General features: G+C 42.9%; 1 protein-coding gene across 1 annotated transcript in view; it reads left to right on the top strand.

Annotated features, from left to right (window-relative positions):
- Positions 1-17,707, top strand: part of LRPPRC (leucine rich pentatricopeptide repeat containing) — a 168,391-nt gene that overhangs the window by 127,399 nt on the left and 23,285 nt on the right. The window contains exons 28-29 of the mRNA XM_026652508.1: positions 9,789-9,931; positions 10,055-10,148. Of these exons, the coding sequence (XP_026508293.1) occupies positions 9,789-9,931; positions 10,055-10,148 (237 nt within the window). The remainder of the gene's footprint in view (positions 1-9,788; positions 9,932-10,054; positions 10,149-17,707) is intronic.

The raw sequence follows: 17,707 nt of genomic DNA, 5'->3' as shown, positions 1-17,707 counted from the left end.
GGCACCGGTAGGTACTGCTCTACGGTGGTCACCAAGGAGCGACTTCTCTCAGTTGGACTCCAAGGTGGAGTCTTCTGCTTCCCACAGGAGCCGGCATCAATCCCAATGGCTGACATAAACCAAGAGTTCCCACCAATGGCCTGGCCAGCAAAGTGGTAAATGCCAGTGCAGTGGCTCTTTTAGAACCCCTGGGCATTTCAACCAGTCCAGGAGTCACAGTTGAGATTGTACTCTGTTGTTTTGGAGTGTAGAGCTCCCCCACCACCTTCCTCAGTGCAGAACCCTCAAGCTGGTACCAAGCATAGCACCAAACCCCAGGACCTGGTACCGCAGGATCCTTCCAGGGCCGAGGGAGAAGAACAAGGCCCTGTACGCATGCAGGCATCTTCATCTTCCTCACCTGATGAGACTGTAGCAGGAACATCGGTTGCACCCTTTCAGGACGATTACAGGGCTCATCAGGAGCTTCTCAGAAGTGTTGCTCAAAGCCTGGGGGTTCAGGCAAAGGAAATATCTGAATCCTCTCATGCCTTGGTGGACATCTTGACCTCTTCTGGTCCGTCACGAGTGGCATTGCCCCTGAACGATGCCCTTCTAGAACCCATTAAGGCCCTCTGGCAGACTCCAGCCTCACTATAACTCTCCTCTAAGAGGATGGAGAAAAAGTACTTTGTCCCTACAAAAGGGGTTGAATTTTTATATACCCATCCTCTGCCGGGGTCGCTAATGGTGTCAGTGGCCAACAAACAGAAGAGACGAGGACATCAAGGACTCCCCCCAAGTTCCCAGGCCAAAAATGCCAAAAAGTTGATTCTCTTTGGCAGGAAGGTATATTCTACCGGGGGAGACGGGACTCCAACTCAAGATCACTAACCAATGGGTGCTTCTGAGCTGCTGCTACGACTTCAACTCTTGGGGGCATGATGTCCAGTTTCAAAGAGTTGTTACCACAGGCATCCAGGGTCAAATTCTCAGCTCTAGTCGAGGAAGGGAGAGTGGTGGCAAAAGCATCCCTTCAGGCAGCCTTGGACGTAGCGGACTCTGCGGCTCAAACCATGGCTTCCACTGTGGTCATGAGAAGAAGCGCATGGCTTCAGGCCTCGGGCCTCCCCTACAAGGTTCAGCAGACTATCCAGGACCTCCCTTTTGAGGACACATTGCTCTTTTCAGAGCAAACAGATTCAAAGCTCCACAGCTTAAATGACACTAGGGCAGTGGTGGGCAACCTGCGGCCCATCAGGGTAATCTGCTCACGGGCTGCCAGACAGTGTGTTTACATTTGCACGGCCGCCTGCAGCTCCCAGTGGCCATGGTTCACCGTTCATGGCCAATGGGAGCTGCAGGAAGTGGCGCAGGCCGCAGGGACTTGCTGACCGCCGCTTCCCACAGCTCCCATTGGCCGGGAACGGTGAACCGCAGCCACTGGGAGCTGCAGCCCGCCGTGCAAATGTAAACGAACTGTCTGGCAGCCCGCCAGTGGATTACCCTGGCGGGCTGCATGCAGCCCGCAGGTTGCCCCCCACTGCTCGAGGGCCACTCTAAAATCCCTTGGGTTCCACATCCCGGTTCCTATAAGAAAGTATTTTAAGCCCCAACCATTGCCCTGTTTCTACCAGCCTCAGTCAAGGTAGGACTACAGTAAGAGGCAGGTCAGGAGCTATAAGAGGCCTCATCCCCAGGCCTGGCCCTGCCAGACAAGCATTGGGTTCTAAACAAACCTTTTGAGGGTACAGTTGAGGATGGCATACCAGGCCAGTGTCTGGATCCACCTTCCCCAATTAATGTGGACCAGTTATCACACTTCTGTTGAATATGGGCCCATACCACCTCAGACCGCGGGTGCTACACACCATAGGACTGGGATACACCCTGCCATTCAGTTCTTCCCCTCCTTCCCTTGCTCCCGCCCGGGACCCTTCTCACAAGCAACTTCTAATCAAGGAGGTGCAAACACTCCTGCAAGTGGGAGCAGTAGAGGAGGTTCCTCCGGAGCTAGGGGGCAGGGGTTCGACTCCTGCTATTGCCTAATCCCAAAGGCCAGTGGTGGTTGTGACGGGTTGGATCACAGAACTCCCCTTGGAAGCCACCACCTAATGTGCCAAGACTACTACTGCCCCTGCTTTCCTGTCCCGTCAATTTAGGACTTCAGTGCCCTGCCTGGTTTGAGCCAGCCTGCTGCAAACCCAGACCCAGGTTTGAATCACGTCCCCTAACCGCTGCAGGCTTACCTGAAAGCAGCTAACAGAAGTGTTGTTGTCTTTAACACTCAGATGCCCAACTCCCAATGGGGTCTAAACCCAAATAAAGCCGTTTGTAAAGCTTATACAGGGTAAATGCATAAATTGTTCGCCCTCTATAACACTCATAGAGAGAGATACACAGCTGTTTGTCCACCCAGATATTAACACATACTCTGAGTTAGTTAATAAGTAAAAAGTGATTTTATTAAATACAGAAAGTAGGATTTAAGTGGTTCCAAGTAGTAACAGACAGAACAACGTAAGTCACCAAGCAAAATAAAATAAAACACGCAAATCTATGTCTAATCAAACTGAATACAGATAATCCCACCCTTAGAGATGCTTCAGTAAGATTTTCCTCAGACTGGATACCTTCCAGGCCTGGGCACAATTCTTTCCCCTGGTACAGCTCTTGTTCCAGCTCAGGTGGTCGCTAGGGGATTCTTCATGATGGCTCCTCCCCCTTTGTTTCGTTCCACCTATTTATATATTTTTTGCATAAGGTGGGAATCCTTTCTCCCTCTCTGTGTTCCCACCCCCTCCTTCTCAGTGGAAAGACACCAGGTTAAAGATGGATTCCAGTTCAGGTGACATGATCACATGTCACTGCAAGACTTCATTACCCACTTGCCAGCACACATGTATACAGGAAGACTTACAGGTAAAACAGAGCTATCTGCAGTCAATTCTCCTGGTTAATGGGAATTATCAAAATTCCAAACCACCATTAATGGTCCACATTTTGCATAATTACAATAGGCCCTCAGTTATATTTCATATTTCTAGTTTCAGATACAAGAGTGGTCCATTTATACAAATTGGATGATCACACTCAGTAGATTATAAGCTTTGTAATGATACCTTACAAAAGACCTTTTGCATGAAGCATATTCCAGTTACATTATATTCACTCATAAGCATATTTTTATAAAATCATACAGACTGCAACGTCACAGTGGTCTCAGACCCATCCTGGACCTGCGAAACCTCAACAGATTCATGAAAAAGCTGAAGTTCCGCATGGTCTCCTTGGCCTCCATTGTCCCCTCCCAGGTTCTAGAGGAATGGTATGCCGCCCTTGCCTTGAAGGATTCTTACTTTCATATCTCAATCTCCCAAGATCAGAAGAAATTCCTCTGATTCATTGTGAACCAGGTACATTGCCAGTTTACCCTGCTCCCATTCAGCCTGTCAGCAGCCCCTTGGGTATTTACAAAGTGCATGGCAGTTGTCACGGCCTTCTTGAGTAAGCAAAGGGATAGATTTACCGTTACCTCGATGACTGGCTGATCAGGTGCAAGCAAATGTAAGATTAATAGGGTCAACCTTCAAGAAGTTAGGCCTGTTGATAAACATGCAGAAATCGACACTCTCTCCAGTTCAAAGATTAAAATTTATAGGGGCGGTCCTTGACTCCGTCCAAGCCAGAACCTTCCTTCCGAAGACCCAGTTCCAGGCCCTAGGCACGTTCACGGAGAGCCTCAGAAACCATCCCACCACCATGGCAAGAAACTGCCTAAAACTCCTGTGGCACATGGCCTCATGCGCTTACGTGGTGCAGCATGCAAGAGTACGACTCAGACCTCTTCAGACTTAGCTAGCATCAGTGTACAGGCTGGAATCGCTTGGACATGGTTGTCACTCTTCCCCCTTCAGTGATCACCACTCTCCTTTGATGGTTGGACTTGAGGACAGTAGGTGCAGGTGTCCCATTCTCAAGACCACATCCGTCAATATCTGTAGTCACCAACTGCACCTGCACTGGGTTGGGTGGCTCATCTGGAGGTACTCAGAACCCAGGGCCTCTGGTCCCAGGCAGAGCTCTCTCTACACATCAGTGTGAGGGAACTCGGAGCAGTGCACCTTGCCTGCCAAGCGTACCGGCTCCATCTGGAAGGCTGGTTTGAGCTGGTACTTACAGACAACACAACAGCAATGTTCTATATAAACAGTCAGGGTGGAGTGCACTCCTCTCACCTATACCATGAAGCTCTTTGCCTGTGGGAATTCTGCATAACCTACTCAATCCACTTTGAAGCCTCCTATCTTCCAGGAGCACAGAACTAATTAGCTGATTGTCTCAGCAGATCCTTCTCCAGTCACAAGTGGTCCATTCGCCCAGATGTTGTGAAGGACATTTTCCAGATAGACATGTTTGCGACAAGGCACAACAGGAAGAGTGTGCAATTCTGCTCCTTCCTGAATCACAGCCCGGGCTCTCTCTCAGACATGTTTCTTCTCCCTTAGAAGGACCATCTCATTTATGCATTCCCTCCCATTCTGCTTATACACAAGGTCCTGCTGAAGGTCAGAAGGGAAGGATCGAGGCTGATCATGATAGCCCCAGCCTGGCCACGTCAACACTGGTTCACCACCCTTCTGGACCTCTCGGTGGAAACACCAATCAGCCTGCTTCCATTTCCAGATCTGAACTCACAGGACCACGGCCGCCTACATCATCCGAACCTCGAGTCCCTTCATCTGATGGCCTGGAAGCTTCATGGCTGAACTCCTTGGAGCTAGCATGCTGCAGACCAGTTCGAGAGGTCCTTTCAAGGAGCAGGAAACCATTCACTAGAGCTGTGTACCTGGCAAAGTGGAAAAGGTTCTCGATCTGGTCAGCACAAAGAGGTGTTTCACCCATTCATTCTGGACTACTTACTTCACCTGAAGCAGCAAGAGCTATCTGTGTCATCAATTAGAGTCCAACTTGCTGCGATTTCAGCGTTTCACCCATGAGTAAATGGCCAGTCCGTCTTCACCGACTCAATCTGTAGTCATTTCCTCAAAGGCCTGGGCAGGCCTTATCTCCAAGTATGACAACCAATCCCACCTTGGGATTTCAACCTGGTATTCTCCAGGTTCCTGGGTCCCCCATTTGAACCCTTGGCAACGTGCGCTCTCCTCTACTTCTCCTGGAAGCTAGCCTTTCTGGTGGCCATTACTTCATCTAGAAGGGTCTCAGAGATTAGGGCCCTTACTTCAGAACCTCTTTACACGGTATTTTTCAAGGACAAGTTCCAGCTGTGCCCTCACCCAGCCTTTCTCCCAAAGTTGGTTTCACAAGTGCATAGTAACCAGGGCATTTTCCTGCCAGTCTTCTATCCAAAATCACATGCTAATAGCCAGGAACAGAGACTTCACTCGCTAGATGTCAGACGTGCTTGCCTTCTAAAAGAAAGGACTAAATCATTTTGGAAAATTATTTAACTTTTTGTGGTGGTGGCGGACAGGATGAAAGGTCTTCCAGTATCAGCCCAGAGAATCTCATCGTGGATCACTTTTTGTATCCACACATGCTACGACCTAGCAAAGGTCCCCGCCCTAATGGCACATTCCACAAGGGCACAAGCATCATCAGCTGTATTCCTGGCACAGGTCTCAATCCAGGACATCTGTAGAGCGGCGACGCTTCTTCAGTTCACACTTTTGCATCGCACTATGCCATCGTTTAGCAGGCTAGAGATGATGCTGGATTTGGCAGAGCTCTGTTAGTCTGCTCGTTAATGAACTCCAAACCCTCCTACATCTGCTTGGGAGTCATTTACATTGGAATGGACACGAGCAAGCGCTCGAAGAAGAAAAACGGCTACTAACCTGTTCTTCGATGTTTCTCGTGTCCATTCCAAACCCCCCCCCCCACACACACACACACCTCTTTGTCGGAGTTAGCTGGCAAGAAGGAACTGAGGGGGCAGTAGGGCCCTATATACTGGCTCTATGAAGACATAACTCCAAGAGGCACCAGAGCTGACCTGACAGATACCACTGAGGGAAAATTTTCGGGTGGCAGTGCACGCGCTGCATGCACACCTATGTTGGAATGGACATAAGCAAAACATCTAGAAGAACAACAGTTATGGAAGGTTAGTAACCGCTTTTTCTGGGATTAGTTCCACCTTGTCTCTAACAGCACTGCTGCTGTTGTGAGGAAAAGGTTATTCTTATAGCTGCAGAAATCCTTCTGTTCAAGGTAAGTTTCGCTTTCCACAGTTCCTGAGAAATAGTTTTCCCATCATTTTGTTCTAGCCCTTAGCACTCCTTTGGAAGGCTGTTGCATACATGGACATTCCTAGCACTCTGGGGTCCTAGTCCAGTAAATGGAGCATGCCCACCAGTTGTAGCCTATTCATTTCCTACCTCAAAAGTGCCAAAGTCTTAGGGCCACAAAGTTGCTGCAGGCAAGATGTTAAAATCCTGCACCAGGTGGCATCTTAGGCACCTGCAAAACTATTCACAAAAGTCCCTGGGGGCATTGGGGAAAAAGTATGAGAGTCTCACCTGAGGGAAATTTATAAAGTAAGTTTCTATCCTCTGCAGAGTCATCCGTTTATAAAGTTCTTGTTTTATTGGGGGAGGAGGGCAAGACTTTCAATTCCTGCCGATTTTTCTACTAGAACAATAACTAAGCTCTTCTTATCATTTCCCCCCTCCCATTTCTGTGATTCACTAATCACTACTTCCCATTAGTGGTGAATGAGGGGAGAAGCTGTTAACAAAGAAATTATCAGGTAAGAAATTTCTCATTCTGTTAACAGCTTCTCACCTCATTCAACCCATCCTAGTAGTCTGGTAAATGATCAGAATACAAATTGATGTTTTTCTCTAAAGGGAGACTTGAGTATAACTGTCTTAAGGTTAATTAATATATTAATGCTAATAATTGGTTGCTGGAGGGTTTCTAAAGCTTTGGAAAAACTCTTCTGGTGGCCTAAGCTGAAGAGCAGGGCTTAGTTCTGGAGCCTCTGGCAACAACATTGGACTGCCTCCAAATTACATGGGGGGGCGGGGGATGCTAACTTGTTAGTGATGAATGAGGAGAGAAGCTGCTAGCAGAAAATTATAAGGTAAGAAATTTCTCATTCATTCGGTTCCATCACGGCCCACCTTGCAGCAGTCTACATATTTTCCACCTGTTCAGTCTTGTTCAGTCTTCTCACATCCCACGGCATCTAGATTCCTGAAAGGATTATTGCATATTTGCCCACCTATCAAATCTCCTATAACTTTCTCTCAAGCCACTTTAGGAATGGTGCTTTCACTATCTCACCCTCAAGGTGGGTTGTCTTAGTCATCATCACATAGGCTATAAGGGTCCGTTATCTCCAAGCTCTAACCCCCTCCATACAGTATTCCACAGAGATATGGTGGTGTTGAGACCTTATCTGAAGTTTATTCCTAAAGTGGTCTTGAAATTTCATTGAACCAGTCCATCAGTTTATTCCTGTTCTTCCCTAAACCTTGTTCTGTTCCAGAGAAGAAAAACTCCACACTCTGAATGTTTCAGGAGCCTTATCCTACATTGATAGTCTGAAGGGCTTATTCTGTCTTGTCTCTCCATGGCTATCTTTGGTGCTTCGAAGGAGTAAGCCCTCTCCTTTGAGAGGATATTAAAACAGATCATGCTGTGCATATCGGTCTGCTACCAAATGGCTGATGTATCTTTCCTTCCACATGTTAAGGCTTACTCCACTAGAGCAAAAGCTACAGCTACTCTGCTTTAGGAATGTACCCATATCTGGAGACTTTAGCCTCCTGACTTTCTTTAAGTACTATGCCTTTGATCTAATTGAAATGTCAATTTCGGAAGAGCAATACTGCAATCATTGTTGAGATAAATCAAGACTCCTCAGTCCTACATTCCAGATTGGACACTACTTATCAGTCACCTAGAGTGAGATCCACACTGACCCATACTCAAGAAAGAAAATTACATACCTTACAATAACTGAGGTTCTTTGCGATGTTATCAGTGTGGATTCCATGACCCTCTCTCCAGCCCCACTTTTCAGAGTCCTCCACATCTAGTATTCTGCATTCGTTAGGGAACTGTGGCATTTGTGCCTTTTTATGCCCTCGCCAGAGCAAACAGGATGACAGACATAGCCCAACATACCTCTATACCAGTTTCCCACACATGAGGTGCAGGCATACCTAAAGTGGGATCCACACACTGCTGACAGCATCTTGAAGAACCACAGTTCATATACGGGTAATTAACTTTGTTTTGTTTTTTTAAGATGTGGGATTTAGAAAAAAGGGATTTTTTTCCATTTGAATGTGCTAACATTTTTGTACAGTCATGTAAAAATGCTAGACACTCATTCCCTGTCCCAAATGAGAGCAATTGCACAGGACTATAAGTTGAGTAGAAAAATTTTGGATTTGTTCCTTTTTGAGAGTGTGAACCTCTGAGAGTTGCTTTGGGTCTCTACAGATATGCATGTCTTCTTAAGGAGCTCTTAATTTACTGACATAGCAGCTTCTAAATTCCTTTGGGGCGACCTCAACAGGACCTTAGGTAGCTTAGAAGTTCCTATGAGAGAGTTTAAAAGTTCTCTGAACAAAGTTGTTTTTTATGCATTGGAATCTGCACCAAATTTTAAATATAGAAAATTCTTCAGAGAACTGTTTGTCAGGTAGTCTTCAGAGAAATGATTAGCACCTCAGAATTTGTAGTGGGGATTAAAGGGAAAACATCAAGGTAAAAATCACACTTCTGTCAGAACCTATTTTACATACTGTGTTGTTTCTTTTCAGTTTGCTTACTTCATGCATGTAAGAATTTTTTGTGTGGTCAGTTTGTGTTCCTGTGTATACTCACAGTTTCCAATATTTTCTGTGTGTTGCAACAGTGAAAAAGAACATTTTTTAATATGGGGGAATGTGATTAAAAAGTTACAAAAACTGGTGCAGGGTCTCAGAAGCTCATGAACACTTGCATTTATATCAACATAATTATCCAACCTTGATGTGACATTTCCAGACAAGTCTTTTAATAGTTATTTTGGGAACTATATTCTGTAAACAAAAAGGAGCTGAATGTGGAAGTTCAAAAATTATTAGAAATCAAGAAGTCATTTTATGTCAATATTTGCATTAAAGAGAAATAGCATGTTCTTGGTTCCTAACCTTTTGTCACTTGTGAAGTTTCCCAGTGTTTCGTGGCTAAAGTCTAAGGCCTGGGTTCTTCAAATACTTAGGGCAGGTCTACACTACGGGGATCTAAGTTGATCTAAGCTACGCAATTTGAGTTATGTTAGTAGCATAACTCAAGTCGACATAGCTTAGATCTGCTTACCGTGGGGTCCACACTACGCTATGTTGAGGGGAGACGCTCTCCTGTCGACACCCATTACTCTTCTCATTCTGGTGGAGTACCGAAGTTGACGGGAGATCGATCTGTGGTCGATTTAGCAGGTTTCACTAGACCTGCTAAATCGACCCCCGCCCCCCCCCCCCCCCCCCACGTATCAATCGTCGCAGTGTCGATCCACCAGTAGGTGGAGACAAGTCCTTAAGCACATTACAAACATGAAGTCAGTGAAACTACTTGCATGTGTAAAGTTAGGCATGCACATAGCATCTTCACACACTGATAACACAAATTGATTTTTTTTTTTAATGTGGGTGCTTCTAAAAATAACAACTATCTTATGTATTTAATTTTTGATTTTGCTTACTTTTTCATTATACAGCTTTTCACTGAAAATGTAGGATTAATATCTGGATATGTATTAGATGTGAAGACTGAATCTTGTCTTTCAGACATCAGTAATGACTGGCAAAAAGCTGATGCAACTTGGACTAAAATGCAGGAAGAAAATGTTATTCCTCGTGAGAGAACTTTAAGGTTATTGGCTGATACTCTTAAGAACAATGGTCAAGAAGTATCATTTGATCTGCCTGAGGTAATTTGGGTTTAACTTTACATACAAGTGCAACATTGTATTCTTTTTGTTTGCATCATGCTTTTTTTTCATTTGTCTCTTCATGTTGTATGTTTTTTATTAAACCATTACTTTGTTTTAAAGATTTGGTATGAAGACCGTGTAGAATCAGCTCCTGTTTTAGAAAATAACCCTGAGAAGAAAGTGTTGATGCTCTGCAAGAAGGGCCGTGTCCAAGGTAAACTGAAAACACGTCTTTTTTCTTTGGCTTTAAAAAAGCAAGGTTCTATTAATCAACAAAAGTAACCAGTACTTTCAAAAACCTAATGCAATACCTGAGTCTAGAATGCAGGGTTTAAAATTACAGTAGTATTTTTGGAATCTCTTCCAGGCAAGTGTGTGCTGGGTGCAGCATCCAGTTGTTTTGCAGTATCCTTTGTGTAACTTTAATTTCTGAGTTTTGTCAGTTGTATTGATCGAATAGCAACGGGTAATAATTTCTGTCGATCAGTGTTAAAGACCACTGTGAGGCCACTCAGCACTGATAGCTGTCCAAACATGTAGGTTTATTTAAAAAGAAAAAGTATAGGACAGGAGAATTTATCAGTAACCAGTTGAACACATTGTATTGTTGTAGGTTGTTCATTTTCATATATTCTATATCTAGTCCTTGGATGCAGAAGCAACGAAATATCAAGTATGAGTAGGGGGGCAGTATTATCTGTGTCTAAAGCATTGGTGAGGCCATTACTGGACTACGGTGACCATTTCTGGTGTTCACACTTCAAAAAAAATGTTGATAAATTGGAAAGGGCTCAAAAGAGCGACAAGAATCATTTGAGATCTGGAAAACATGCCTTACAGTCAGAGATTTAAAGAGCACAGTCTGTTTAGTTTATCCAAGAGAAGATTAAAAGGTGATATGATCACGGTGTACAAGTACCTACTTGAGCAAGAGATTTGATAGTTGACAGCTCTTCCATATAGCAGCAAAAAGCATAATGAGATGCACTGGTTTGAAGCTGAATCTAGACAAATTCAGACTAGAAAATAAGGTGCAGGTTTTTAACAGTGAGAGTAACTAGAAAAACTTTGGAAAATCTCCACCACTTAAGTCTATAAATCAATTTGAGATATCTTTTAAAAAGACATCTCATGTTATAGTTAGGGCCCTGTCACATTCACAGTCCAGTTTGGTCAATTTCATAGTTATAATATTTTAAAAATCATAAATTTCATGATTTCAGATATTTCACCGTGTTGTAACTATAGGGGTCCTGACCCAAAAGATGGGGAGGGGGGAGGAGTGGAGGGGTGGTGCAAGGTTATTGTAGGGTGGTCACGGTATTCCCACCCTTACTTCTGTGCTACTACTGGCGGCAGCGCTGCTTCAGAGCTGGGCGGCCAGAGAGCAGTGGCTGCTGGCCGGGAGCCCAGGTCTGAAGGCAGCGCTGCCGCCAGCAGCAGTAAGGATAGAATGGTATGGTATTGCCACCCTTAATTCTGCACTGCTGCTGGCGGGGCACTGCCTTCAGAGCTGGGTGCCTGGACAGCAACCACCACTCTCCAGCCACCCAAGGGTTGCAATACCGCAGCCACCGCTACAATAACCTTGCTACCCTTCCATGACCCCCTTTTCAGTCAGAACCCCAGTTTGAAAAACGCTGGTGAAGTCTCTATAGTCTAGGGTAAAAGTACACAAAAGACTAAATTTCATGGTCCGTGACGCATTTTTCACAGCTGTGAATTTGGTAGGGCCCTAGCTATAGTTCAAACAGTAATTGTGGTCTTAATGCAGAAGTTAATAGGTGAGATTGTTTGGCCTATGTTATGCTGGAAGTTGGACTAGGTTATCACAATGATCCCTTCTGGCCTGAAAGTCTTTGAACCTATTTCACTGTAATGCTGCAAGATAACTTGCCACTGAAAAAAGATCACATCTATCTCTTGGCTGTAAACAAAATAAGCCCTGTAAAATCACAGATTCCTGCATAGAGTTCTTTGAAGTCTTTTTTTCTCCATTTCTCCCATTTAGTTAAAACTAAGAATACTTTTAACCTCCAACATACTGACTGTAAGTAAATCACCTTGAGCAACTGCCATTTTAATTGATGATAAACCACCCCAATTAAAACCAATGTGTGATACAAAGTTAAGACATCTCTTTTACTTTAAAGGTAGACAATATATATTCAGTTTTGTGGCATTTTAGTTAATCTGAGGCTGAGCACTCTTCTTATCTATATCCAACAATGAATTTTAGTTTATCGGTGCAACTGAGAATGGATGTGCATTTTTGTTATAAAGCATGACGAGTGGTCATTTACACTCCAGTCCAATACCTTCCACTTCCCGAGTTCTGAGGGCATTTCTTCTACAGCACTCACTACCTGGAACGCATCGTCATCATCATTATTATTTTTGTATTTACGTAAAGCTTCTAAATTCAGCATTCCCCTACGGTGCTTGTTGCTTTGCAGGATTAGGCACTTAAGGTAGGAATCAAACCTCAGTCTGCCACATCACAAACATAAAAGGCCTATCACTGGGCCTCAGAGTGGTCCAGAAATTAGTTAGAAAGCGCTTCTAAAATATTATTAAACTTGTATATTTTTTTTAAAGCAGAATGTTAAAACAGAAATTACCTCCATCAAAGCAGAGATAGAGCCAGCAATGAAGATTCATAGACAATTTTTAAAGATGCTGGCAAGATGAAAATGTTTGCTAAAATAATTTCAGGATGCATTTTAACCTTACTCCTAGAGAAATGTCTTTTTGTGTAATCTCTGATATTTTTTCTCTGACTTTCCCTTAACATTTTGAAAAAGATGTTTCAGTATGCTGGGGAGAAACATATTTCCTCTTTTCATGTAAAAGAGCTCTCTCCTTAGACGAAAATAAGACTTTGTTAGCTGGAGTGGGAGTAAGACGAGGGAGACACAGATTTCTCCCTCCTATCCCCATATATTAGTAGTGATATGTCATAGCATTTAAAAAAAACAATGCTTCGCCCTCTTCCTTCTATAGAGTACTGTCTTAAGGGTAAATTGTACCCTTCTACAGAAGTACCTGACACGAGAGAGAGCCAAAGGAGCAGTCTCCTTATCATAATGATCTGCAGGGATGGAACCCCTGGGGGGTTCTCTCCCCCTTCCCCCCCCCCCCCCCCCAACTGATCTTATACTTCCTTCTTTCCAGTATTGGTGCTGCCAATAGACAGGTATATTTCCCACCTATGCAAAAGCCCATTCTCTGCTGCAAAGCAGCATTAATTTATGCTTGGATATCTGTTTCCATATGTGGAAATGAGGAATGGAGCGAAGTATAGTTATTCCATCCCTGCCATTCCCTTCAGAGGTGTGTTTGAAGAATCCCAAGCAGTGGGGACAGTGAAACCAAACTGGCCCTCTCCTTTTCATCCTCTTCAATGCTCTTCAGGGAAAACATGCATGACAACAAGGTTGTCACTCATTAAGGCAGAGGGGTGATTAGGCCTTAGCTTTTGAAGACCATTTACATTCCTTCTTTTCTTTGCCTAAACACACATGACTGGTAGTCATCTGACACAGGGACTGATTAGAAAATCGAATTGGTTGGGTGAAAGATGCCAGCTCCATTTAGTGTATAATTTGTTGGATGATTGTCTTACAAATATGTTCTCTTGGAGGTCTATGCCTACATTAAACTGTGCATGTTGGAACTGCAGACACCTACGCCTTTTCAGTGTGTCTCAGAAGTGAGACAGCATACACTATAATCTGCCACAGAATTGTTTTGCTGTTACTGGAGAAACTGGTGTTAAAACACCATCAAACTCCTGGGGCCCTGATTGAGGGGTTATGCATAAGTCTGCATGTACTGTGTACGCATATGGAAGCATATATCACATATAGTATATGCACACTCATATTTTGTATACATATCACTTTAATGGTAATCTCTGTATTATGCCAGATTTAAGAGCTTCTTCAGAATGTTAATTTTCATACCAGTAAATTTGGGGGATCAAAAGGCAGGTTTGAAAATGGATGTAACTTAGAAGGATCAGGTTCTGAAAACAGAACTAATTAATTTTTCTTTGGAAAGTATTGAGGGCTAGGTAATATTGATTTAATGTCCTTGAATATCATAAATGATAGGATTGAAGTGGGGAGGGAAACAAAATTCTAAAAATTTTACACCTATTTATGAATATGGTTTGAATACCAAAGTAATTTCCTGAGTAATTTCTAAGATTAAAATAAACAAAAAACTGCACCAATTTATTACTGATAGCCCTGACACCTTGAGATTGAATTTACTGATAGATTGCTATTGCACATCCTACAGTTACATTCTGATCAACTGGTAGATGATCCAGACCTGCCAGATATTAAGAATGAAAATTTTGTAGGAAAATATTTTGCTGAAACTACATGTGCTGCGTGCATGTGTGTTTAAAATCCTATAAAAAATAACTTGTCAACTTTATGTAAACAATGTAGTGTAATTTTGATATGAATACAATAGGATATTGTAAAAAATTTTGTATCCATGCAACTTTTTTATTAGAAGAAAGTGAACTTAATCCGTTTAGAATATTAATTATATAATTTAGATTAATTCCTTGGCAGGGTGCTGTTTTAAAAGTCCATTCTTTGAGGTTTTTTATTTATGAAAAACAATATATTCATTTTACTGACTTGATTCTGCATTGTTATAAGTTGGCCTTTTGGGTAGTGTGTGCATGTGTCCAAGCAGTGGAAATTGCTGAACCAAATGTGACTGTGTTGTGAGAATTGAGATTTTATGTTGGCAAGTTGTCACATTTCTAACAGCTCTCTCTGCTTAAAGTGGTAATACAACATGATATGATTTTTATGCCAGAAACTCTTTTGAATGCTAATATATTTGAGTACAGCTTCTTACAAAAAGATGGCAATTTGAGAAATAGTAAACTAATAATCCCTGTTTGGGGATATGGTCTCTATTTGAGAACCCTTTAGTCAGCTTCAGACATACAACTCAAGTGGAGTTGATGTAAGATAATGCCAGTTTATTTTCAAAAGGTAAGCGGTGGAGGCAGTTATGAAATATTTTGCCATTTAGGAGGGAAAAAAATAAAATATTATAGCAGGGATGGCCAAACTTACTAACCCTCCAAGCTGCATAAGACAACCTTCAGAAGTTGGAGAGCCGGGATGCACTAGACAGGGCTCAGGGCTTCAGCCCTGTGGCGGGGTGGTAGGGCTAGGCATGAGACCTCCCTCCCTACTGGAAGATTGGGGCAGAAGAGGGGGGCAGGGGTGCAAGCCCCGGGGGGTGCTTACCTCAAGCAGCTCCTGGAAGCAGCAGCATGTCCCCCCTCCAGCTCCTGCGCGGCCAGGCGGCCCCACAGCATTGCAAGGTCCGCAGTTCTCGGCTAATGGGAGTTGCAGAGCCGGCACTTGCAGCAAAGGCACCGTGCCGGAGCCCCCTGACATGCTTAGGAGCCAGAGGAGGGACATTCCGCTGCTTCTGGGAGCCGCGCGGAGCCATGGCAGACAGACAGCCTGCCTTAGCCCCGCTACACTGCCGACCGGACTTTTAACGGCCCGGTCAGCAGTGCTGAGTGGAGCCACTAGGGTCCCTTTTCGACCTGGCATTCTGGTTGAAAACCGGACACATGGCAACTCTACTTCAATGGGGCCAGGAGTTTATCCATAATCTATTGCATGTACATTTAATACCTCTTGGCACCCACTTTAGGCAACAAAAGATCTTATGGTGCATCTAACATCTTGGATTTGACAATAAAAGCAAGCATATTTGCATCATATTCTTGAAATAATTAAGATTGAAGAAAAAGAGATTAAACTTTATTTTTACTCTGCTCACTTTAAATTGTTGTTTGGTATTTGAATAATTTGTACGTTGTTTGTTTGCTGACATGATTAACCTTTAAAACTCCTCTTGACAAACCTTAATTTTTGTGATGAGGAAAATAGATCCTGGAGTGAGTGGTTTGTATTTATGATTTGCCATAGAAATCTTGGGAAAGTGCGGAGCATTCTTTTAGTAGTTTCCTGTTCAGAACTTTACTATGCAAAAATCCACCTGCTGTGGTTGAATGAAGGAGTTTGAATTTATTTTGCCTTAAATCAAATAGCACAGGGAAAAACACAGTTAAACATTTTGTTTTCATTACAGTGACAGAGATTTATAGTTAGCAACTGTACTGTAAACACAACCATTGTACTTGATGTAGGGCAGAGGAAAAGTAGATACCCTCTTCTGGTTTGTGCCAGAGCTGCTCAATGCAAGAACGTGCTCGTAAGTGTTTTCAAATGCTCGTCAGAGTTTGTTGCACTTGTGTATTGAATGATTCTTCGTTATCATAAGTAAGCAACCTTATTTCATGGAATGATATTTACTGGTCTAGTGGTGATTTAGTCACTTTCACAGTTGAAAAACTTTATTGGGGAAAAAAAAAATGTCCACAAACTTTTCAGTGAAGTGAACACCTTCTGTAAATGCTAGCAATTAAATTTTATTTGGCACATAAGTGGGCAAGAGAACTCTGTAAATCGGAAGTCTGGCCAGTTAGATTATTTTAAAATCCTACCACATGCTACTTGACTATTTTTTCCCCTGTCCTTTTATTTGAGTATTGATCCAGAGAGTGGTGATGTAATTAAGTATTGTAATTTCAGACTTATGTCAGAACAGCACACACAGTGGCTGTTTTAATTTTTGCCATAGGTGGTTCTTTTATATCTGTGTTCATATACATGTGCTATGTAAAGTGTGTAGTATATTGTAAGAATACTGCCATATAGTTATCTAATATCTATACACAGACATTCAGAATTTGTGCATACCTGTTTAAATAGACACACATTCATGCTTATATGAATATATTTTGTTAAAAGTCCCAATATATACTCTTAGAGTATGTCTACACAGCAAAAATTGTGCACAGGCCAGCCTACCTGAGCTAGCCTGAATCCAACTAGCACAGGTAACAATAGCAGTGAAGTACAGTACAGCTTCAGCGTAGATAGTACAAGCCCAGCATAGGCCTTGGAGACATACTCTGCTTTCTAGCTCATTCTGAAGCCTACTGTTACCTACACTGACTAGATTCAAGGTAGCTTGGATAGGCTAGCCCATGCACAGCTTTTGCGAGTTAGACATGCCCTTAAACTCAAGCCATCCCATGGTTCAGACAAGATGGTACAGTAACACTTGCAGTCTTGAGAATGTGTGTTGGAAATTTGTCAAGGTGTGCCCTGAAGTTTCATTTGTTCATATTGTATTTCCTTTGAGGTTAAAATTCAAATACAGATTATTTTCCCCTTCTCGCCAAAGGTATGAGCCAAATGTTTACAGCTGCATAATCTTGTTTCAAAAAGTAAATGATTGAAAAGTGTGGTTATCTCTCCCCCCCCCCCCCTTTTTTTTTTTTTTTTTGGTAACGTCTTTTCATACACTGACAGTTATTGTGAATGTGTGAAATAAAACTGCTAATCAGTCAAACAAATGCAGCTTAGTTTACTTGTTAAATATCTGTATATTTGTAAATTGTATGTTTTTATATAAATCTTGTCGTAGCCAAACAGTTTGATCTCCCAATACTGGAATCACTGCCTATATTTGCTGAATGCTGTTGTGATGATGCGCCAAACATTGTAACCATCTACCCCAGAATTAGGTGTTGCTTCAAAAATCATTAGTTCTCCTTTTCTCATGAACAGATGTATGGTGGTGGTTTTTATTTTAAATGAAGGGAATTCAAACACTTTTTTGGAGTTAGCTTATCTGACTCAGTGTTTGTTC

This window comes from Terrapene carolina, unplaced genomic scaffold (assembly GCF_002925995.2).
Source record: "Terrapene carolina triunguis isolate 2854851 unplaced genomic scaffold, T_m_triunguis-2.0 Scaffold120, whole genome shotgun sequence".
NCBI classification, from domain to species: Eukaryota; Metazoa; Chordata; order Testudines; family Emydidae; genus Terrapene; species Terrapene triunguis.
Note: the sequence above shows the minus strand (reverse complement) of the source record. Positions and strands in the feature narration are given on the sequence as shown.